Source organism: Perognathus longimembris, chromosome 9 (assembly GCF_023159225.1).
Source record: "Perognathus longimembris pacificus isolate PPM17 chromosome 9, ASM2315922v1, whole genome shotgun sequence".
Lineage (NCBI taxonomy): Eukaryota > Metazoa > Chordata > Mammalia > Rodentia > Heteromyidae > Perognathus > Perognathus longimembris.
In genome coordinates, this window is record NC_063169.1 from 61639081 (window position 1) to 61662624 (window position 23544).

The 23544-nt window shown below is 45.4% G+C and overlaps 1 protein-coding gene and 1 long non-coding RNA gene across 3 annotated transcripts in view; one reads left to right on the forward strand and one right to left on the reverse strand.

The window, feature by feature from the left end:
* The window catches only part of Sash1 (SAM and SH3 domain containing 1), a 154894-nt gene that overhangs the window by 25597 nt on the left and 105753 nt on the right, over positions 1-23544 (forward strand). For both annotated transcript variants that reach the window (XM_048354259.1, XM_048354260.1), the window contains exon 2: positions 12249-12377. In XM_048354259.1, coding sequence (XP_048210216.1) covers positions 12249-12377 — 129 coding nt within the window. The remainder of the gene's footprint in view (positions 1-12248; positions 12378-23544) is intronic.
* Positions 259-16343, reverse strand: LOC125357386. The gene is made up of 3 exons (XR_007212139.1): positions 15871-16343; positions 12096-12107; positions 259-272 (listed from the first exon to the last, which is right to left on the reverse strand). It is a non-coding gene; the product is annotated as an uncharacterized LOC125357386 (long non-coding RNA).

Here is a 23544-nt window from a genome sequence, read left to right on the forward strand (position 1 = left end):
GCTTTCAGAATCTCTGTGATTCGGTCATCACTGAAGCGAGTGCAACAGGAGCAGGATGTCTAATTTTCAAGCAAGGCACTTGCATCAGCTCGCTCAGCTTACATAGCTGTCTGTGGTCTTTGAATTTATGAAGCAGCCACAAATCCATATCCTTGTCTGTCTCCCTGTCCTGCCACACCTGCAGTCTGACTCTTGAGGCTTTTCCTATTGCGACAGGTTACACTGCCCTTCCAATGTAAAAAGAAATTATCATTGTTGCTTCAGTCTGGGAGCTCAGTTCTTCTCTTGTCATGCTTTCTGAGGATAAAGTTCCTGTTTTGATGTCTCACTCTTGAGACTGTACTGTGGGTGCAAGGTCACTGGGCTCATTATGTGTCAGAATGCTGGCTTTGTGGGCAGTCTCTCACTTCATAATTGCTGAATGAATTTTATGGCACTCTCGGGAAGGGATGAGGTCAGTCCCGCTGACTTCCATTCATTCATTCATTCCCATGTACCTTTGGTAGCTGTTTGCTTAGGCAAGTTCTAGAATATCAGGTGCCTCGATGGTGTTAGATACAGAGCTGTTAGATACAGAGCGGGTGAAATGAATGAGTCCTAGATGGTGCATTCAAAAACTCTCAAGTCTCCTGGCAACAAATCCACCTACACAAATAAAAGCCATCTTTTAAAAGCCCTCTGTGGTGGGAAATTACAAATGTCTCCAACCGTAGAGAGAGGTATGTCAGAGAACCATTCTCTTCTAGCCATTAGAATTTTGAATCGAGTGGATCTCATTTCATCTGTGAACTAAGTGGGCCTAGCCTCCTGACTCTGTTTATTTGTTTTGTTTTTGTTGCCAGTCCTGGGGTTTGGACTCAGGGCCTGAGCACTGTCCCTGGCTTCTTTTTGCTCAAGGCTAGCACTCTACCACTGAGCCACAGCATCACTTCTGGCTTTTATCTATATATGTGGTGCTGGGGAATCGAACCCAGGGCTTCATGTATACGAGGTGAGCACTGTACCACTAGGCCAGATTCCAGCCCCAGCCTCCTGACTCTGATTTGTTTTTATGCTGGTAATAATGTGTTTGAATTCGGGGCCTTGCATCCTCTCTTAGCTATCTTGCTCAAGATAGACACTCCACCACTTGAGCCACAGCGCTTCGCTTCTCTTTTTGCTGGTTAGTTGGAGGTGAATCTCACAGGCTTTTCTGCCCAGTTGACTTCGAACTTTGATCCTCAAATCTCAGCCTCCTGAGTAGTGAGGATTATAGGAGTGAGCCACTGGTGCTTGGCTTGACCTTGTGATACTGTGACAAATCAAAATCATATGCATGAATGGCACAAGGTCAGATGCCATACAAAGACCACTTAGGTGTTACCTGTTAGGACTTTTTTCTCTTGTATCAGCCCTAGAGATTGAAAGGTCATAGGAGCTGTCACTGAGCCTCTGTTGCTCAAGGCTAGTGTTCTACCACTTGAGTCATGGCTCTGCTTCTGGATTTTTTTTGTTAGTTCATTGGAGATAAAAGTCTCATCGATTTTCCTGCCCAGGCTGGCTTTGAACCGTGATCCTTAGATCTTAGCCTCCTAAATAGCTGGTATTATTGATGAGAGCCTCCCTTTTTAAAAGAATGTGGGGTTTTGGCATGGTCCCCCTCCAATACAATGGTTGAATCAAGTTTAGTCGTATGCGTCAGTCAATTTTGGTTGAGATGTCTGGGCTGCTGATCTCAGGAATGAGTTGTATAAGGAGAGAGAGGAGGGCGGAGGCAAGGTCCAGGCCGGCTGACTCCGCACAAGTGTCACCCCTCTTGGGCTAGGGCAAGATCTTCACAGAGCACAGCCAACAGGGATGTTGTAGTGTGTCATACGTCGTTAGGAAGTGTGCGATAGTTCTGCCATTGGTATATCCATTTCCAAAATTCTCACTCTTTTTTTCCCAGTCAGCTCTCGATTGGCTCAGTATTTAATGAAAGTGCCATGTTCTCAGGGTCATGTGCCAAAGGCGGCCTTGGGAATGCGCCAAGCGGCTTCATGTTTGTCCAAATCTGTAAATCTGGTGTAGAATTATGACTTCATTCCCACCCAACTAACCATGCTGTTCTTTCCAAATGTGTGACGGACTCCATCAAGCACAGGGCAGTTTAGAAATGGAAAATGAGTTCAGTCCCAAATTGCCATCTGCGGAACCCGAATGTCCATTTGGAGTCTTGTTCAATATTATGCTTTAAAAAAGCGTGTGATGAGTGTGTCCTCGTTCCTTTCTTTACATGTCACTCCCTCCTCCTCCTTCCCTCTTCTTTCCTTCCCCTCCTTCTCTCCCTCCTTCCCTCCCTCCCTTCGGATACAGGGGCTTATTCAGGGCCTTATGTTCTCACTTGTTGTTTTTTTTCCTCTCAAGGCTGGCGTTATCTACCACTTGAGCTACACCTTTACTTCCCGCTTTTTGCTGGTTAGTTGGAGATAAAACGCTCCCAGATTTGTCTGCCCAGGTTGTCTTCTAATTGTGGTCCTCGTATCTCATCCTTCTGAAAAGCTCAGATTGCAGGCGTGAGCCACTGGCACCTTTCAAGCTCTTAGAGCTTCTATCACTGAGACCTTATGTTATGAACACAGCTTAGTAAATCCCCTTAGCTTCCTGGGACTGAACCGTCCAACTGCATTAAAATAAAGAGCACACGTCTTTTTTGCCTTTCTTTTCTTTTTGGTCGGTTGTGGGCCTTGAACTCAGTGCCTGGGCACTGTCCCTGAGCCTCCTTGTGCTCCAAGCTAGTGTTCTACCACTGCATCCACAGCACTAATTCCGGCTTTTTTGAGTGGTTTATTGGAGCCACTGGGATCCTACTTACTCATCTTTACACAGGGACTCACAGGGACTTTTCTGCCTGGGCTGGCTTTGAACTGTGATCCTCAGATTTCAGCCTCCTGAGTAACTAGGATTACAGGCGGGAGCCACTGGCGCCAGGTCACACTTGGTTCTTCTCATAATAAAACAGGTGCATGTTTCGTGATTTTAGTCTGTATCCTTCCCACCTAGCACGGCATCGGGAGCATAGTAGGTGTTTAGTACATAATATTTGAGTTAGTGAAACCCTTTAACCTGTTGAAGAGCAAGACTTCTAGCCATCATCACTGTGTTTTCCACACGTGGCAATCAGTGTGTGAGAGGTGCCAGACTACATAGAGTCCTTTGCTTCTCGTTGTTTTGGTTTTGACGCTGGGGTTTGAATCTGAGGCTGGGCTATAGGCCAAGTCTGCCCCCTCTCACCTCATTTATTCTAGCTTCCCTTCCCCATAGCCAGTTAACTGTGCTTGCTTATATTTACACCAAGCTCTTCCAGTTCATTTCTAACAGGTACAGAGGATTTACTGTTGTTTTCCATTATTTTCTTATTTCCATTATTTTCTTATTTTGCTTAAAATCTCAAGTTTCTGCACTTAGGGTCGTGTTGGCCCTAACGGAGGGAGAAGAGAAGGAAAGATGCGTCTACTGGGACTTCTTTTTCCTTTCTATTTCCCTTTCTCCTCTTCCTACCCAATCCTTTGCAAACAGAGTCTTGTTATGTGGCCCAGGTTGGCCTCACTCACGTGTGCTTCTCCTGGCTCAGCCTCCTGACTGCTGGGATTACAGCCATGTACCACCACGCCCACTGATAAGGGACATGAACGGCACAGGTGACTTTCAAGCTTTTGTCGCAGATTTCCTGTGGGTGAATGTTTTACCTTGTGATCAAGTACAGTAACACACACTCTATTGACCCTCACTGCATTTCCCATCCATGAAAGTCTACATTCCTGAGCTCCTGAACATGCGCTAACCTTAGCTCCCACCACCCTTAATTACCTGCAGTTGCTTATTTGTTTGGAAACAAGAAAGGCCTTACAACTTTTCACTTAAAGTTATCTTACAAGTACTGAAAATGCCTATTTTTATGTTGTTGTTTTTTTGGTGTGTATGTGTTTATGTCTTTCGTGGGGCTTGAACTCAGGACCGGGACACTGTCCTGAGCGTCTTTTGTCCAAGGCTAGTGCTCTACTGTTTAAGCCACAGTGACGCTTTCAATCTTGCAACACTTTGGGTGTTTTCGGAGTAGTTGATTGGAGGTAAGAGCCTCACTGGCTTTTTGCCTGGGCTGGCTTCAAACTGGGATCCTCAAGCCTCAGCCTCCCGACCAGCTAAGATGACAGGTGGGAGCCTGCCTTCTGCGAAGCGTTTGTGCCTCAGCGGTGGCCTAGTGTGTGAACGGGGACCTGGCTTGGGAGCGCAGGCAGGATCACCGCGGCCACATTGGCCAAGCGAGAATGACATGTAGGCTCGGGCAAGTGGTGGGAGGTTTTGGAGAGGGAATCGGAAGGTATGAAGTCAGTCCTCAGCCATCTGCTGTGTGGGCACGTCGCCCCCAGCGCCTCCAACCGTCACATCAGCTCATGGGTCCCTTGAGCATGTGCTTTTATTTGTTATATGTTAAACATTTTTCCTTAACTGTACTCCAGTTCAAACCATCTGCAGAGGTGCTAGGAATTACACATTAGAGAAAAATATTTGACAGTAATTATTCCATATTTAGTGAATTTCTCCACAGTGACAGGCTGGGCTGGGAGGACAGAGCCCAGACCAACAGTGACATTGCACAAATCCAGCCAGGCAAAACAAGGGAAGCGGAATTAAAAGTCTTGTATATGCTTGTGGCAGTTTTACCTGAAAGGTTGCTAAAAGGTGTTTATTACTTCATCATCTTTAAGCTAAGAATAAAACACATGCTGGGCGCTGGTAATTCTAGCTACTCAGAAGTCTGAAATCTGGGAATATGGCCTAGTGGCAAGAGTGCTTGCCTCGTATACATGAGGCCCTGGGTTCGATTCCTCAGTACCACACTTATAGAAAAGGTCAGAAGTGGCGCTGTGGCTCAAGTTGGCAGAGTGCTAGCCTTGAGCAAAAAGAAGCCAGGGACAGTGCTCAGGCCCTGAGTCGAAGCCCCAGGACTGGCAAAAAAACAAAACAAAACAAGGAGTCTGAAATCTGAGGATCATGGTTTGAAGCACGTAACTCCATGAGACTCTTAACTCCAATTAATGAGCAAAAAGTCAGAAGTGAAGCTGTGGCTTAAGTGGTAGAGTGCTAACCTTGAGCACAAAAGTTCAGAGACACAACACTTAGCCTCCTGGTTCTTAGGATCAGTGTGTGTGCATGTGCACACACACAGGAATGAAACAATGTAAAGTCCATCAGGAAATCATCTAGGCTTCAGTGTATTGTGGTGATTTCTTTTTAATGGATTTGGCATGTGGGATATCTGTCTATTAATCTCTCACTCCAGAACAAGGAGCAATGTAAACATAATGTATAACTCATATTACATAAAATGTATCATATTGTACTGAAAAGTACAAAAGAGAACAACCAATAAACAAGCAGAGGCTTGTTTGTTCCCCACCCCTACCCCCCAGTTTCTGAGACGTTTGAACTACATACACGTTTGGGTTTTCCCATGGGCCTCTTTCTTTCTTTGTAGATAGATACATAAAATAGCAGACTGGCAAGTTCATTTGCATTCATTTGTAAAGTATGGGTTACGTGTCAAGGTATTCTATGAAGCCTTCAGTGACATTTGAGGAAAGGGGAGAGCAAAAATAATGCAAGTATGGCTGGAAATGTGGCTTAGCAGTAGAGTGCTTGTCTAGCATGCATGAAGCCCTGGGTTCAATTCCTCAGCGCCACATACACAGAAAAAGCCAGAAGTGGCACTGTGGCTCAAGTGGCAGAGTGTTCTTGAGCAAAAGAAGCCCAGGGACAGTGCCCAGGCCCTGAGTTCAAGCCCCAGGAATGGCAAAAAAAAAAAACAAAAAAAAACCCAAACCAAAATAAAGACACATATACCTTCACTTTGCATACTTTTGTCCTTTCCTAGAAACGCTGCTAAATCACTTACTGAGGGAACAGTGCGCTTTTTCTTTCCTTCTTGAGTACTGTAACAGTTCACCATCTCTTGGATGTTTGGTTCAGAGCACCTTGTCCCTGTATGGTTATGTTGGCTGCAATTTCCTACATGTGCCAAATGTGCACTCTTGTTGTGGAATGGCTTGCCTGCAGTTGCCCTTGGTAGTGGGCCATTGATTTAATTACATCAGAATACCTTGGGTGGCCTTGGACTCTGATGTCATGACCCCACCTTTTGTTTTTGTTTGTGTTGATAGTGGAGCTGGAGCTCGGTGCCTCCAGCTCTAGTTTAGTTTTTCATTCAAGCCTGGTTCTCTACCATTTGAGCCATACATCTCCTTCCAGCTTTTTGCTGGTTAGTTCAAGAGAGTCTCTTGGATTTGTCTGCCTAGGCTGGTTTCAAACTATAATCCTTAGATCTCAGCTTCCTGAGTAGCTAGGAGTACCGGTGTGAGCCACTAGTACCTGATGTCCTGATTCAGTTTTGTAATTTAAAAAAAAAAAGAGAGGATTTGAACTTATGTATATCTGTCTGTTTTATTGTCTGTTTAAAGTAGAGATGAGGGGCTGGGGATATGGCCTAGTGGCAAGAGTGCTTGCCTCGTATACATGAGGCCCTGGGTTCGATTTCCCCAGCACCACGTATACAGAAAATGGCTAGAAGTGGTGCTGTGGCTCAAGTGGCAGAGTGCTAGCCTTGAGCAAGAAGAAGCCAGGGACAGTGCTCAGGCCCTGAGTCCAAGCCCCAGGACTGGCCAAAAAATAAAAATAAAAAAAATAAAGTAGAGATGAGGCAAACTCCTGTAAAACAATACTGTGGTTTAGAATTTAAGTCTACTTAAAAAACATACTTTGTGGAAATAAAATTTTCCTGTGTTCCTAAACCTAGACTGATACTGCTTTAGACTAATGCATGAGAGCCAGAAGTGAAAAATAAGAAAGAAGTGAAACTGATTAGGCAAGTAATACATTCGAAACCAGAAACTTAGAATACCTTGCAAGACAAAAAATAGGTTTCAAATTCGTAATTGGTTTTCATGGTTTTTTTTTTTTTACTCTTTCTTATAGTAAATATGGAGATGACTTAAAGTTACAAGTTTATTTTAGAACATTAGTTGCATTTGTTTTCCCTCCCTTCCCCTCCTCTCCCTTCCCCTCTCCCCCTCCTTTCCCTGTACTGGAGATTGAACTCAGGGCCCTACACTCTCACTTGGCATTTTCTACTCAAGCCCTCTGCCACTTGAGCCACAGCTTCACTTCTGGATTTGTACTGGTTTCTTGGATATAAGAATCGCATGGCCTTTCCTGCCCAGGCTGGCTTTGAATCGTGATGCTCAGATCTCAGCCTCTTAAAAAACTAGGATTTCAGGTGTGAGCCTCTGGTGTCAGCCTACTTTTTCCTGCGCAGTAGAGAGAAGAAAGATGCAGAGGGTCTTTGCTGTTGAGGCACCAGCGGCAGTTACCAAACTCCCGACACACTCATGGTGCAGATGCTTTTAGTGGGAGGAAATGTTTTCTGCATAAGTCCACACCTACCTCAACAAAAGAGAATATGAAGGGTAAGAGTGAGGTAAAGGTTGCAAGATTATCTTGAGTGTGGATTTTTTTTAAATGAAAATAACCCCCCTCCCCCCAGAAAGAACTGATTCCTAAATCTGTGAGTACTTTATCGATACACTCGAATTTGGGGAAAGTGGGTATCATCACTATTACCAAGACTATATACATTATATACCTAGCTTCCTACCTTTTTATTATTATTATTATTTATTTTTTAAGAGCCTGGAATTTGAGTGGATGAAGAGAAAAATCACAAAGTTGTTCATTGGTTCTATTTAGTTGGGCATGAAACCATGTTTTGTTTTGTTTTTCTTTTGAGGATGTCAGACAAGACCTGCTTTATTAAAGCTCACAAGTTTATTTATTTACTTATTGCATTTCCTGGTGTTGAAATCATCACAGCATCTGCACGTGGTAATTAGGCGGACTCATTGCACATCTGGAAAGTGATTTGGGACATCATCAAGGCAGCTGTGCCACCCCACTCTAAATTATTACCTGCTGAGTGCCACAGGAGCAGTGCCCAAGTACCATATTGAAGGTGTGAAATACGGGCAGGCTGTGACCTGACGTGAGTTGAATGGCCGCCTTTTCGCTCATGTGCCACAGATAGGTTTCTCAGGCCCCCACACTGGGGGAATTTGGAGTGATTTAAAGTGGGGAAGAGAATGAACTACACCAGTAGGTAAGGTAGAAAGAGCAGTAGATTGGCAACTCTATCACCAAAGAGGAGGTTTTGGCAATGTCCTTGGAAAACATGAGGAAAGAAGGGGAAAACTAGTTTTGATTTCAGCTGGCAACCAGTGGCTCCGTCTCTAATCCTCACGACTCAGGAGGCTGAGATCGCTGAGACCGGAGGACTGCAGTTTGAAGACAGCCCGGGGAAGACAAACCAGAGAGACACTTATCTCCAATTAACCATCAAAATGCTGAAAGTGGAGCTGTGGCTCAAATGGTAGAATGTCAGGCTTGAGTGAAAACGCTTAGGGATAGCACTCAGGCCCCGAGTTCAAGCCCCACTACCAACACCCCTCACTCCCTGCCACTTGATTTCAGTTTTTTTGTACTGGACTCACGTCTTGTCATGTGGTGCCCGAATGGGAAAACTGGTTAGTTTTGAGGGGAGCCGGGGTTGGAGCTGGGGGGATCTGGCATGGACCATGCCCTCTGTCCATGTGGGGGAACAGGAGGGCCCGGTCTCCACTCCAGGACCCCCAGCAGCAGGAAGCGTGGTGGAGGCCACCCCTTCAACAAGCTGACTTGTGTTTGGTCTAAGATGGCAGGGTTGTTTGTCTCCCTCATAAATGGATGGGGATGGCCAAGTCAAGTCACTCAGAAGAGCTTAGAATGGAGCCCCAGTTGCTGTGGGACCAGGGATGTGATGCACAAGACTGGGTTAGGTGCGGTGATTGTCAGTACTACCACCCACAAGCATGTGCTGATGGGCACGCGGGGTCTTCTCTAGCTTGTGGTAAGAAAGCCCGTGCTAAGTGCTCCCGTGGGCATGTCTGAGGAGAGACTTCTCTAGGTGACAGAGGCTGCTGCCTGCTGTCAGAGCTTAGTTTCTCCTGTCCTAGGAACTGCCAAGCACTTGCCAGGGTTCAGCAGGACAGCTAGCAACTCCTGCCCTTGCCTTCCAGGGCTGGTACTGTGCTCTGTTAGCCACAGCTGTCAGCTGTGGTCTGAACAGACTCCCCCTAAGAACATCCTCCCTTTCTCCTCAAAGCGCCCTGGGCCCTGCCTGCGCTTCTGGATGTGTGGGGCTGTTGGTTTCCTTTGGGCTTCCTTTACAGCAGAGCTGTCTCTGTGGCTGTCTCTGTGGTTCACTTTTTGTTTGTTTGTTTTGGTGGGGCTTGAACTCAGGGCCGCCTGTTTCCAGCACACCTTCTAGCTTTTTGCTGTTCAGTTGGAGATACATCTCAAGGACATTTTCTGCCTGTACTGTCTTGGAACCAAGATCCTCAGATCTCAGTCTCCTGGGTAGCTAGGGTTATAAGCGTGAGACACCGGGCCCTAGCTCTCAATTCCTTTCTTTCTTCCCTTTTTCTTTTTCTTTTTTTTTTTTGGTCAGTCTTGGGGCTTGACCTTCCTAGACACTGTTTCTGAGCTTTTTTGCTCAAGGCTAGCGCTCTACCACTTTGAACCACAGCTTCGTTTCTGGTGATTCACTGGAGATAAGAATCTCAGGGACTTTCTTGCTTGGGCTGGTTTTGAGCCACAGCCCTCAGATCTCAGCCATCTGTGTAGGTAGGAGCTACCAGCACCTGGCTTCAACTCCTTTCCTGATGGTGCTGCGGCTGGGATCCTAGTTGAAGGAGGCTGAAAGCTGGGCTGATCCAGTTGGGGTTTGTTTTGTAGGGTGCGTGATGCAGGTGGCATGGATAACACTCAGTGCAGGGAGACTTGCTCAGGTGTGTTTAGCAAGGTCTTGGTGGTGGTGGCAGCCAGGGAAGATGGGGGCAGAAATGGGCACACACCGGTTGGGAGGTCAGAGGTGCACATGGAGTCAGGGCCGCCTCAAGATCCTGACTTGATTATCATGCCATAGCCCTGGAACTCCACCTAAGATATTCTGGTTCGCCTCCATCTCTCAAGAGCTCTGTTCCTTCTCGGAGGCAGTAGGGGGAGAGTTAGCAGGTGGATTGCCCTGCTCAGGTCCTTTAGTGTGTGCAGCTGACTCTCAGTTTGTGAATCCCTACTGGAAACATGGTGGAAAACATCTGGAAGGCCAGGGTATGCTCAGCCTCCCCTGCTGTGTGTGTCAAGTCTGTCTACTCAGAGAGGGACAAGGAGAACGAGACTGTGGCCCAGACATGCTCAAAGGCCTCCCAGCCTCGGGAGTCCTTCCTTCCCCGGCTCCAGGAGTAAGTCCTTTGAGCCACTTCCCTTGAAGGCAGAACCTGGTGAAAAAGAAGACTTTCCATTTCTGTTTCTCTTCTCTCTTAGTTCCCAGAATCAGAGAATGCACACATCTTGACTATGCCTGAGGTTTTTGTTTTGTTTTCCACTTTAGCAGGAAGGCTTCTAGAGAAATCTTAACTCTCAATTCCACTTGCATCCAAGGCTGCTTTGCCATGTTAGATGTATTGTTGTGCAAGGCTACTTTGCCATGTTAGATGTGTTCTTGTGGGCAAGGTTGATTTAGAACATGTGGATACCATTTGTCTGTGTGTGTGCCATTACTGGGGCTTGAACACACAGTCTCCTACTCTGGCTTAGCTTTTTCAGCTAAGAGCTGGTGCTTTTCCACTTGAACCGTACCTCCATTTGTGGTTTTTGCTGAGTAGTTGGAGATGAGAGTCTCAGATATGTCTCAGCTGCCTTCAAACCACAGTCCTCGATCTCAGCCTCCTGAGTTGCTGGGATTACAGGCGTGAGCCACTGGTATCCGGCTTGGATATGACTTGTGGACTGCAAGTTGCATTTCCCCAGTTGTCTTGGTAAAGTCACTTTTTTTTTAATGCCACAGGTTGGAAGGTAAAGTGGGCCGAAGAGAGAGGTGTCCTAACAGCAGAAGTGACAGAACACACATGCGCACGTTTCTGTCAGCCTCTATGTGTTCAGACATGGACTGAGGGTATAAATCCTTGTCATCACTTGGAGAGAACGATGGTACAAACACAGTCTTGTAGTGAATGCTGGGAGCTAAATAGAGTTGCACGCGTGCAGTTGTACCAGGCTGCCCCTATGATTCACGCAGGCAGACCTGTCTGTGCTCAGTGCTTGGTGGGCGCCATCATTATTTCAGTGCCACCTCCAGGTTGAGAAATGAGCACATGGCCATTCATCAGGGAATGGCAGCAGAGCCGGAGACTCAGAGCCACTGCCTGGGCGCTCGCTCCTGTCAAGAGACAGATGCCATGTTTACTTATTATTTAGGTGAACTTGTAACATGTGCTCTTGCCCTTGTACTTGGAATAATGAATGAATAATAAGTCTGTTGAATGTGATGAATATTAATGAGGATAGGCACGCTAATGACTGGATTTTCAACTTTCTGAGGGTTTCATGGGACGATATGTCCTATACTCAGATGCACTTTTTCCATGGAGTGTGAGACATACACACACTCTCTATCTCTCTGTCTCTCTCTCTCCCTCCCCCTTTCCGTCTTTTCTTCACCCCCTCTCCCATGCTGGCTCGATTTCAGGGCCTAGCCCCGTGTCCCGTAGCTGTTTTTTGCTCAAGGTTGGTGCTCTGCCACTTGAGCCATACCTCCTTTTCTGTCTTTTTTTGCTGATTAATTGGAAATAAGAGTCTCATGGGCTTTCCTGCTCAGGCTGGCCTCGAACCGAGAGCCTCAGATCTCTGCCTCCTGGAGCTCCAGCACCACCAGCACCCGATGGGTTCTGGGAGGTTTAGCCATGGTCACACTGAGCACCAGGGACCCTGTCATGGCCCCTGTGCTTACCTGGCTTCTCTCTCCACCCCTCGAGGCAGGCAAAGAGGAGGACTGGTGAACATGGCCGGCCTAGTTAGCAATTTGGCTTTGTTGCTTGTTAGCCTGCATGCTGGGAGCAGTCTGTCCTCTTCTGGGAACTACTGTGCCATGGGCACAGCGAGGAAAGGAATAGGTCCCGTCTCACAGAGCTGTGCTGAGGACTCCATCTTACAAGGAAAACAACCTGGCCATCCCAGCCAGCTTAGCCAACACCACCAGCCATTCGCCCCATCAATGCTGTCCACGGTGAGTTTGATCACGCTTGGCCCGTCAGGGTGGACCGGCTTAACCACCTCTGTTTTTCCTGTCTCTTTCTCGCCCTCAGGACGGGTCCCTGGGGAACATCGATGACCTGGCACAGCAGTATGCGGATTATTACAACACCTGCTTCTCGGACGTGTGTGAGAGGATGGAGGAGCTGCGGAAGCGGCGCGTGTCGCAGGACCTGGATGTGGTGAGTGGGTAGGGCGGGGTGCTGGCTGCCCCGGGCCTGGTACTCCTCTGCGGGCCCCTGGTCCAGCTGCCCCCTGGTCCCTCTGCCGGCCCAGCCATGCCTGAGCACTGACCACAGGCTGCTGCGCTCTAGGTGGCAAAAACAAACAAACAAACAAACAAACAAAAATCAGATCCTCAGGAGGAACAGCCCTGGTTTTCTTCAGGTGTTAAGCTGAATAGGTGTTGGACGGGACAATATGGCTGAATCTTGGCTACAGTTTGTAAGCCAGGCACTGGAGACTCAGGTCTATACTACTAGATACTCAGGAGGCTGAGACTTAAAGATAAAAGTTCAGAGACAGCCCAGGCGGAAAACTCGGTGAGGCTCTTATCTCCAGTTAACTGGCAAGAAGCTGGAAGTCACACTGTGGCTCAAGGGGTAAAATAGCAGCCTTGAACACAATAGCCAGGCACTAGAGACCCTGACTGACTGAAATGGTATACACGCGCTCGTGTGCATGATGTTTTTACTGTTGGGCAGAGAGCACCATAGTGACTAACAAAAAGGATAATTCCTTTTGTCATTTTTCTCTTCTGGTTTTTGGGGGAAAAAATAATAAAGAAGCAGAAAAGTACTCCTAACCTCTGACCTAACAACACATACATGAGTTTTAAGGTGTCTGTGGACATTTTTTATTTTTTTTTGCTTTGTTTTTGTTGCCAGTCCTGGGGTATGGACTCAGGGCTTGAGCACTGTCCTTGGCTTCTTTTTGCTCAAGGCTAGCACTCTACCACTTGAGCCACAGTGCCACTTCCGGCTTTTTTCTAGATATGTGGTGCTGAGGAATTGAACCCAGGGCTTCATGTATATGAGGCGAGCACTTTACCACTAGGCCATATTCCCAGCCATCTGTGGACATTTTCAATCTGCATCGAGTCTTCCTGTAGTGAAAAAGTCACTTAATGTTTGTACCCTTTATCTCAGTTCTTCCCTGTCATCCAGATCTCATTGTAGTTCACCCTCTTCTTCTCTCTCACCTGGGGACGCTGAAATACATTTGGCTGCTTGGTGAAGGCGTTTATGTTTGTGAGTAGTAGCGCCTTTGAACTTGTGTGTGGCAAATAGCAAATAAAGTAGTTTAGGATCACTGTGCATTGGTTTCTCATTTACATTTGCCATGAAACACCTGACCTGAACATCACAGTTCACAGTGTAAGCTTGCTACACATTCAGTTCATTTTAGTTCCGTCCTACCCACGGTGTCATTGCGTGTTCCTGCCAGAGGACCTGCTCCACCCAGAGAGAGCCGAAGAGTAAGCTGAACCCCGCCCCCCACCACACACACAGGGCCTCATCCCAACAGCTCCTTTGGCATCTTTTGGCCTTCATATTTTTATTTTATTATTGTTATTTTTGTTTTTTTGCCAGTCCTGGGGCTTGAACTCACAACCTGAGCATTGCCCCTGGCTTCTTTTGCTCAAGGCTAGCACTCTACCACTTGAGACAAAGCACCACCTCCAGCTTTTTGTATGTGTGTGGTACAGAGGAATTGAACCCAGGGCTTCATGCATGGAAGGCAAGCACTCTACTACTAAGCCACATTCCCAGCCCCTATTCCTATTGTTTTTGAGACAGAGTCTTACTATGTAGCCTAGGCTGGTCTTGAAATATTCTACTTCAGCTTTACAAGTCCTGGGATTCCAGGTGTGAACTACAATGCCCAGACTTACTTGCCTATTTTTAATTTTTTTTTACAAAATTGACTTAGGATGGGAACAGAAAAAAACAAGAATTAAACAACTCATTTTAAATTAAGAATAGGTAATTTGTATTAATAATTTTCCATGTTGTATAAAGGGCTTCCTTATCTAGAAGGTAACCAACAGGAAATTGTGTACCGTTTATAAACATATATATTTCTATATATCTATACATCTATACATATATATATCTATATATAGATATATATATCTATACATCTATATTTCATGTATATTCATATATATTCACATATATCCTATACTCTATATAATTGTATATGTGTAGTATTTAATATATACATACATGTGTATATTATATATTTAAATATTTATTATATAATATATTGTATCTATGTGAGAATTATATATGAGTATATATTCACTCATATTAGATAGCTACATAAATATATATCAATATCAATATGTGTGTACATATCTATTGATATACACACATATATACACATAGATATATACATAAATAGATACATATACATGTAGATATACATACCTGTACATATGTATATCTATAGACATACGTGTATATCTGTGTACAGATATCTATATGTATATATATATATTTCTGTGTATATACTATATTTATATACCTAGATATATGATATCTATCTACCTATACTCTTACGTGATCGTCATTTGTTTCTATCCAAGGATGCACATAGAGCTCTCAAAGTGAACGTGGTTTATTCCCACCCAAGGATGCTTGTAGAATGCTTGAGCACTAGCCAGGCACAGGTGGCTCATGCCTATAATCTTAGCTACTCAGAAGGCTGAGATCAGAGGATTGTGGTTTGAAGCCACTCTGGGAAGAAAGGTCCCATAGACTTTTATCTCCAATTAACCACTCAAAAACCACCAGTGGAGCTGTGGTTCAAAGTGACAGAGCACTAGCCTCAAGCAAAAGAGCTCAGGGACAGCACCTAGGGGCCTTGAATTCAAGTTCCATAACCTACCAAAAAAAAATACCCACAAACCCAGGGAATTCTAGAGCACATTATTTATTTCCTTAAACTCAGCCTAAGTAGAGTCCTTGGGTCACGAGCAACCTCACATCATGACTGGCTAGTATTAGTTCACTGATTCAATAGTGTGCAGAGCTGGCATTAGCCTAATCAAGAAGTATCCATTGGGGGTAGAGAGCCCTTGTCCCGGCAGCCTAACACTGTGGCCCATGCAGGCACGTGGACTGTTGACTCTGTCCTATGTGAATGCAGTTACTTCTCTCTAAGAAAGTAACCTTATGTCTCATAGGATACTTTGTCTCTGCTAAAATAATTAGGCTTCCCTGTTGGAGCATAGCTGATGAAAACAAACCTGTCAGTAATAATGCTATACAACAGCAAGTTGAAGATTGCACTTGGTTTTTAATTTATATTGCCTTTTGCGGTACTGGGGATCTAACCTAGAACCTCCATGCCTGCTAGGCATGCACTCCACCACCTAGTGCTTACTCATCCCCACGCTGACCTGGAGTGACAGCTCCATGTGAACTCTGTGGTCTCCCTGGAGAGTTTTCACCTTATGAGAACATGATGGTCGAGAATTGGCCGATGATTGCTGATAACCAGATATGCGCCCCCAAATTCTAGCTGGCCTATGATTTGGGGTTCCCGTAGTATTCAGGAATCCTGAGAGGCAGCTCCTGGGTGGGAAGGGAAGATTGCCTGTTGGAGGGCAAAGAGCCTTCTTGCCATTTAGACAGATGGGCCTAATTTAGTGTGCTCCGTTCCAGAGACACCAAAGACAGTCTGGGGAGAAAAAAGCCACCAGAAAACCAATGCATTGCGTGAGCTTAATTAGTTTCCATCAAAGGTGTAAGAACTTGGTGGTGGGTAAAATTGATGGGAGCTATTTGCAACCAGGCTGGGAAGCATGACTGTTCATTCTTTAAATTGTATCTAGTTAGAGAAGTAAGAAGCCAGATTGGGGCATTCAGATAATCTTTCTATGGAACTCCAGGCAAGTAAGAGCAGTGTGTAGGGATTTGGGAACCAGTAGAGCTTAGGCTAGATCTTAGGCTCAGGAGTCTTTGCAAGGGATGTTAGATTGGTTTAAAGTGATATATCTTTTAGCCACACTAGCATCTTACTCCAAGTTCCCTTTCTCTTTTAGTAGGTAATTCACCGTGGAAGGAATTCCTGATGACAACCCATTTCATTGCGAGGCTGTAACTTTTTTTCAATGTGTGCCAGTAGTTGGGCTTGAACTCAGAGCCTGTGCACTGTCCTTTAGCTGTAGCCCTCAAGGTTGGTACTCTACCATTTGAGCCATGGCTCTACTTCTGGATTTTTGTGGTTAATTGGAAATAAGATTTTCTTAGCCTTTTCGGCTTGGGCTGGCTTTGAACTGTGTTCCTCAGATCTCAGTCTCCTGAGTAGTTAGGATTACAGGTATGAGCCATGCCTGACTAATGCTGTCACTTTTAGTCCCTAAAAACTTTTACTCCCTGTCAGTGCATGTACATTGTAGGTGTATTTCTAGACTTTAAACTCTGCCTTTAGACAAGTACACAAACAGTCTGCCTGCTCGCCTCGTAGAACAGCCTCGATCTACAGAGCTGGAACTTCGCACCTCTTTCTGTGTTTCTAAGCAGCCCAGGGGAAGTGGAATGCAGGGCTTCCAGGAGCAACCCAGACAAAGCACAAAGAGACATCCTACTCTATTGGGCGATGAAGGTGATCTGGAGGGAGAATTGTAGCATGGTGAATTTTACATGATTAAAAATGACATTTAGATGTGCACTGGTGGTGCACATTTGTAATTCTAGCTACCCAGGAGGCTGAGATATGAAGATCATGGTTTGACAAACCCATTAGACTCTTTATCTCCAATAAAGCAGTAAAAGGCTAGTGGAGGCATAGCTCAAGCTAGAGCTCTAGCTATGAGCAAAAGAGCTAAGCAGAGAGAAGGAAGCCCTGAGTTCAAGCCCCAGTATCGGCACCAAAAACATGCCCCAGTAGAATTTAGAGTGCTAAGTTGAACTATGTTGAATTGGCTTAAGGCTTTGCTTTATTCAAAATATTTTGGATCAATTTTGGAGATTGAGGATATAGTCTAAACATAATGTAGACATTTAAATATTTGTGTTTTGCTAAAACAAAACAAGTTTAAAAAATGCATCATCCTTAAAAGCTAATTACAATGAACTAACAAGCTGAGCCAACACCTTACCCACTGAGATGCTTGACTTAACCCTGAAAAATAAAAGGCTTGGATAATTACGTGAGTAATTAACTTCTGGATTTGGTGTCAAGCTGTTTTTGCAGGGCCTAGTCACCACAATCCTGCCTGGAATCAATTCTTTCCAGTGTGTTCTTGGAGCCATTTTTGATAAAGGCAACAGGGAGTAGAGCTTGGTCAAAATTCACCAGGACAGCCAGCCTCTGGTGGCTCACACATATAATCCTAGTTACTCGGGAGGCTGAGGTCCGAGAATTGCAGTTTGAAGCCAGCCTGTGCAGGAAAGTCCATGAAACTCTTATCTGCAATTTAACCCAAAGAGAAAAAGCTGGAGGGGAAGCTGTTGTAGAGTACTAGTCATGAGCATTGAAAGCTCAGGCATAGCACTCAGGCCCTGTGTTCAAGGCCACAAACTGTCATTAAACAAGCATGGATTCTGATTCAAGGTTACAAGATGGGGAGAGAGTATAATTTATTTAGCATCTAATGGATCCTGAAGGAAGGGCGTGTGTGGAGGGCAGGCTTGGCATTCCAGTAGTGATTGGGACATTGGAGCTGTGAGCATCCGGGAAGTTGGCACCATTCTGGGCATCATGGGATCTTTTGGCTGTGAGATGCTGAAGTCAGAAATGACAGCAGCTTTCCAAGGCTCTAATGAGCCCATCTCTAGTACTGCTAACTTTGGCATCTGTCAAAGTGACACTGTGGCCAGGAAAGGGAATGTGCAAGGTGGCCTCTTACTCCCCGCAGGCTCAACTTCCTCGGCATCTTCTAGGTTGAGGCTGTTTGGATGTTGGCAGAAAACGAGTTTGTGTGGTTGTCCCTGTGCACCAAGCTGATGGAGAAGTCCCTGCCCACGGCAGCATGTCTATCAGCGACGTCTTTGCCAGCCTGGCCTGAACTCTGCCAGATCGTTAATCATGAGGGTGTATGTACAACGAGAGGGCACACCAGCCAGAGACTCACTCAGATCTTCAGGGATTGGAAATACAAATAGAAGTGTTGCATAGAGCCGGGCACCTGCAGCTCATGCCTGCATTCCTAGCTACTCAGGAGCCTGAGATCTGAGGATCACAGTTCAAAGATAGCTGGGGCAAGAAAATCTGTGAGACCGTTGTCTCCAAGTAACCACCCAAAAAGCCAGAAGTGGAGCAGTGGCTCAAGTGATAGAGTACCAACCTTGAGCAAAAGAGATAAGGGACAGCACACAGGCCCTGAGTTCAAGCCCCAGTACCACTACCTCCCCCACAGTTTTGTGCATTATAACACTTTTGACAGAATAGCAGAGCTATTGTCTCTGATGTGGGAAAAGATTTGAGGGATGTACTTATTATTCCTTGCAAAATAATCATTTAATTTTTCCCAGGTAATATAATCCTTCCAGATAAGGTTGTTGATCAATATAGAAGCAATAAGAATAGTGTTTAGGCTGAGCATAGTAGCCTATACCTGTAATCCCAGCATGGAGGCTGAGATAGGAAGATTATTAGTTTGATTCCAGTATGGATGATGTATCTAGGCAAGCATAATGTTCTTGAGTTTTCTTTTGACTTCAAGCCCAAGCAGGAGTCTTTGCCTCTGGGCTTTGTGTTTAAAAATCATGAGAAGCATTTGTGGGCAGAGGCTAAGGAGTTAGACAGGGCTTCAAATTCTGGCTGTTTTGTGGTTTTTTTTGCTTCTTACCTGACAAGTTGACTTGACCTCATATCTTCGTTTGCCTCCGTTTCCCTGTGTTTAAAATACATCAGTGAACCTCTTAGTTATTAAAGAATTCAAAGCAAAAGCTGTTAGTCATCATCAGTGACCTAAAATGTTCTCCTTTTTCTTTCTTTCTAGTTCAGAAATTATTGCAGCAATGCAATGTAGCCATTATTCATACTTCATTAAGGTTTGTTTACATGGGTGCAGGGATTTTTTTTCTAGCTTTTTACTTTGAGAAACTTTAAGCATAAATAAACTGCATAATATGATGTACTTGAACTTCCTATTTCCTGCCCAGCCTCTGCTACCCCAGTACCCTGTAATTGTTTCATCTTTTTTCTCTGTTCCAGTTGATTACCCCTCCCTCCCTCCCTCCCTCCCTCCCTCCCTCCCTCCCTCTCTCCCTCCCTCCCTCCCTCCCTCCTTCCCTTCCTTCTTTCCCCTCCCTCCCTTCCTTCCTGTACTGGGGTTTGAACTCAGGACCTCATGATTTCAGCTGGTTTACTTGCTCAGCTGGTATTCTGCCACTTGATCTGTGTCCCCAGCCCTGGTTTTTGCTGGATTTTGAGGCAGAATCTCGCAGGCTTTTCTGCCCAGGTTGGCTTTGAGCCATGCTCCTTGGAATCTCAGCTTCTTAAGTGGCTGGGGTTATAGGTGTGAGTCCTTTGACACCTAGCACCACAATTTTTAAGTTCCTTGGCTTTTAGGTAAAATGTACAAACCTCAGCAATAGGGTTCTGATCAGTCAAGTGCATGTCACTTTCAAGCCATCAGAATATATTGCATATCCATTGTCCACAAAGTCCCCCCGGGTCTCTTCTAGTACACCCTACCTAGAGGACAGGGCTTTTGGTTGGTCATTGCTGTCTGTGGCAAACTGCAAAGGAAGAGGCATCTTGAAACAAAACACAAAGCTTCGTACAGACCAGACTCTGCGCATGTCCATGGGAAGACACAGCAAAGCAAGGTCAAGGTCACCTTGGCCCAGCTGGTCAAAGAGGGTGAAAATGGCAATTATTTTTGTTCCATTTTGGTCATTTCTGTATTTTGACAAAGAAATCAGTGCGTGGCACATAACATACACTCAATAAATATCTTTCTTATGTAAAAGTCTATATTTTGGAGGTTTTGTGCGTCCAGAAACACAGAGATGGGGCATCAATGGCTTATGTTTGAAATCCTAGTTACTTGATCCACTGAGATCTCAGGCAGAAAAGTTTGTGACATCCCTTCTCAGAGAAGAGCTAGCTGGACATGGTGGCCAGGGCCTAAGATCCTAGCCACATAGGAATCCCCACATAGGTAAATTGCATCTAGGCACAAGCCAAGTCAGGAAGCAAGGCTTGACCTCAAAAATGACCAGCACAAATCAGGGCTGGAGTGATTGATGGTCCAGTGGTTAAGAGCGTGCCTTGCAAGCTCAAGGACAAGACTCTTAGAAGACTGGCCTGGTGAATGGGGAGGCAGGTGCCACCCCAAGCCACAGACAGAGGTCAAGGTCATGATAGGGATCAAAGCCCAAAGCTGAAGGACAAAATGAGACCTTCCCAGGGTATTGCAAGTTCACTGTATCTAGAAAGTAAGGTTTAAACGATGTGGGGAAAAGACACATGCTACCCTTTCTGAGATCTCTGGGTTATGAATCATAAAAAAAATAGAAAATTTTCTGATCTACCACATATCACAAGATGGAACAAAAATAATTGCCATTTTCATCCTCTTTGACCATCTGGGCCAAGGTGAACTTGACCTTGCATTGCTGTGTCTTCCCATGGACATGTGCAGAGTCTGGTCTGTACCGAGCTTTATGTTTTGTTTAAAGATGCCTCTTCCTTTGCAGTTTGCCACAGACAGCAAAGCAGATGGAAACCTAGCTCCTGTACCTTTGAGCTCCTTGAATATTCAAGAAAATGGCAGAGCAGGTGGAGGTAGCCCAGCTTAGTTTGTAGGTCACTAAGGAAGGTGCCCGGAGCTGAGAACACAGAAGACAGGCTCTCCTCGTTCTTGTCTGGTTTCCACTGAATAAGAATGAGGATGACGGCATTTGCATGTAGTCTGAAGTCCCCCTGCTAAAGGCCGTGCCTTGGGAAGCACTGCACTGAAGGCTATCTGTGTTGGCCTTGTGTTCCCTGCCATTCTTCTCTAGCTGTGGGCTACTGTTGACTTACAGACTGCAGTCAGAATCAGTGGGCATTGGATGGTGAGTGTGAACTACATTCTGCCATGGGGTTTGCACACTTGATGTCAAAAGACACTGAGCTATTATAGCTTAAGTCATATGGTAATGCAGTTCTCAGCTTTTGACTTCTCTCAGACAAAGACCCATTGTATTTAATGCCTGGTCCCAATTGAGTCAGCAGATTTTGTGTATTGTACATTGCGTGGAGTGAAAGTGGACACAAACACATCTCTTGGTGCTGGATTTGATCTTGGCATCCTATGCCTGTTTGTTAAGGAGGTTTTTGTTGTTGTTTTAAATAACCCAGCAATTAATTTGAGTTCTTGTGCTGTTGCCCCTTGTAAGCTACTGGTATGGTTCTGGAGCATAGGCTGGAAGAAGAGGGGAGATCTGGGCTCTCAAATGTGGATCACACACCTTCCGGCTTCTTCTCTTTATGCTCATTAGCATTTAGAAAGGACTGGTTTGTTTGTTTTAATAAAACATAATATGCCTGGGAGATTTTTTTAAAAAGCCAAAATAGCATTCTCCTTCAAATACAAATGCTTACCAGAAAGGGAAAAGGCTGAGCTTTGTCATTTGCATTTACATCTGAGAGAGAATTCCTACATCTTAATCAAATAAACACTGAGTGGGGAGAAGAGCCAAGGAACTCCAGTGAAAGAGACCGCTGGATGGCAGAGCCTAGCACTTGCCCCAGGCTCTGTTGTGGAAAAGAATAGTGTTGCTTTTGGGAATCAAGATTTTTCAGAGAGTGAAGGAGATTGCAGTCAGGTGCCTTTAAAAGTCCTGGAAGAGCACAACAAGGATACTAAAATTGTACCAGGATATGAAAATTGCACAGTGGTCTGGATGTTTACGCTTCGCAATGAAACATTTTTCCACCATAGAGGGTTACAGTGTAATTTATTGGTGCTAATCGCAAGCTAATTACAGGCTATTTGAAAGCGTTAATTTGTAGCACTCTGAGGAGACTGTATTGTCTTGCAGAGACATTTAAAGGATGGGGTGATGGTTTGAGTCTGGAATGTCCCCGAAGGCTCCTATTTTAAAAGCTTGGTTGGCAGCTGAGGGTGCTTTTGGGAAGTGGTAGGATGGAATCATGATTTGGTGGCCTTGTTGGGAGATTGGGGGCTGAGGAGGCGGAGCCTACTTAGGGGGCGGGGAGGGCTACTGACTGCAGCTGGGCCTTTGAAGGAAAGTCTGGTCCTAAGCATCTCCTGGTCTCAGGCTCTGTTCACCCTGAAGTGAGCGTCTTCTACCCATCTTGCTCCCCCTACGGGGCACAGCACCCTGCCTCTCCACTTACAGGACCAGAGGCCACGGATGTGATTGTGTCCTAAAATCTCCGAAACTGTGAGACGAAATCAACCTCTCTTGCTTTTAAGTTGTTTGCTCTGGTATGTTGCCATAGTGACGAGAAACTGCCTCACACAGAGTACGAGGAATGTTTGCTTCTTTTCAGGCTCTCCCAGCGGGCTTCTGCTGCCATAGCTAATAATGTTATATGGTGATAAGATCCGAGGCCAGCTATGACCTGTGGTAAAGACTGAGGGGCCCATCCATCTTCCAGGGCCCTGTTTGGAGCCTGAGAAAGGTTGTCATGTGGAATGAGATGATGCAGACATGGTCATTCAGGCTCAGGCTAGAGTCTGCTGGGGTTGGGCTGAGAGCTTTTGCTGGGTCACTGCTCACACTTGACCTTGGCCTCCCGGTTCACAGGTGCATTGCTTTACATTGACTTGCCACAGCTCTGCTGTGCTGAAGTAAATGATGGCAGAAGGAATTTGCCCCCAGATAAACACACACACACACACACACACACACACACACACACACACACACACAGTGCTGAAGCTCAAAACCAGAGCCTTGCACACGCTATACAAGCGCTCCACCCCTGAGCCGCACTCTATCACCCGTTATATTGACTGGAGACCTTTTCTGGCCACTTCAGTGATAGCTTTTAATTGGAGCTACCTCTTCTTTCAGTTGTGAAGTTTCAAGAACTTTAAAGAGAAGAAAGCAAGATGTTAACACATTTCACAGATAGTTTGATACCGTTGGTTCCGTTATTCTGACTTTTAAACCATGTATTTATTCAGTGTCTGGAAGGGCACAGCTAATATATTAACTTTGGAAAATACATCTCAAGACCCTTCAGAGCATTGCTGTTGGCCTTCCTCTAAAGTATCATCGAATCGCTGGCCCTGGCTCCCCTCCTCACCTTGTGTTAATTCATGCATGAGAAGTGAAGGCTTAATATAATATCCCTAGCAGTAGAATTGGGGTGTAGATGGCTCAGGAGTAGGCCAGCTGCTGCTATCTCTGGCATTCCAAGGTCTGTGCA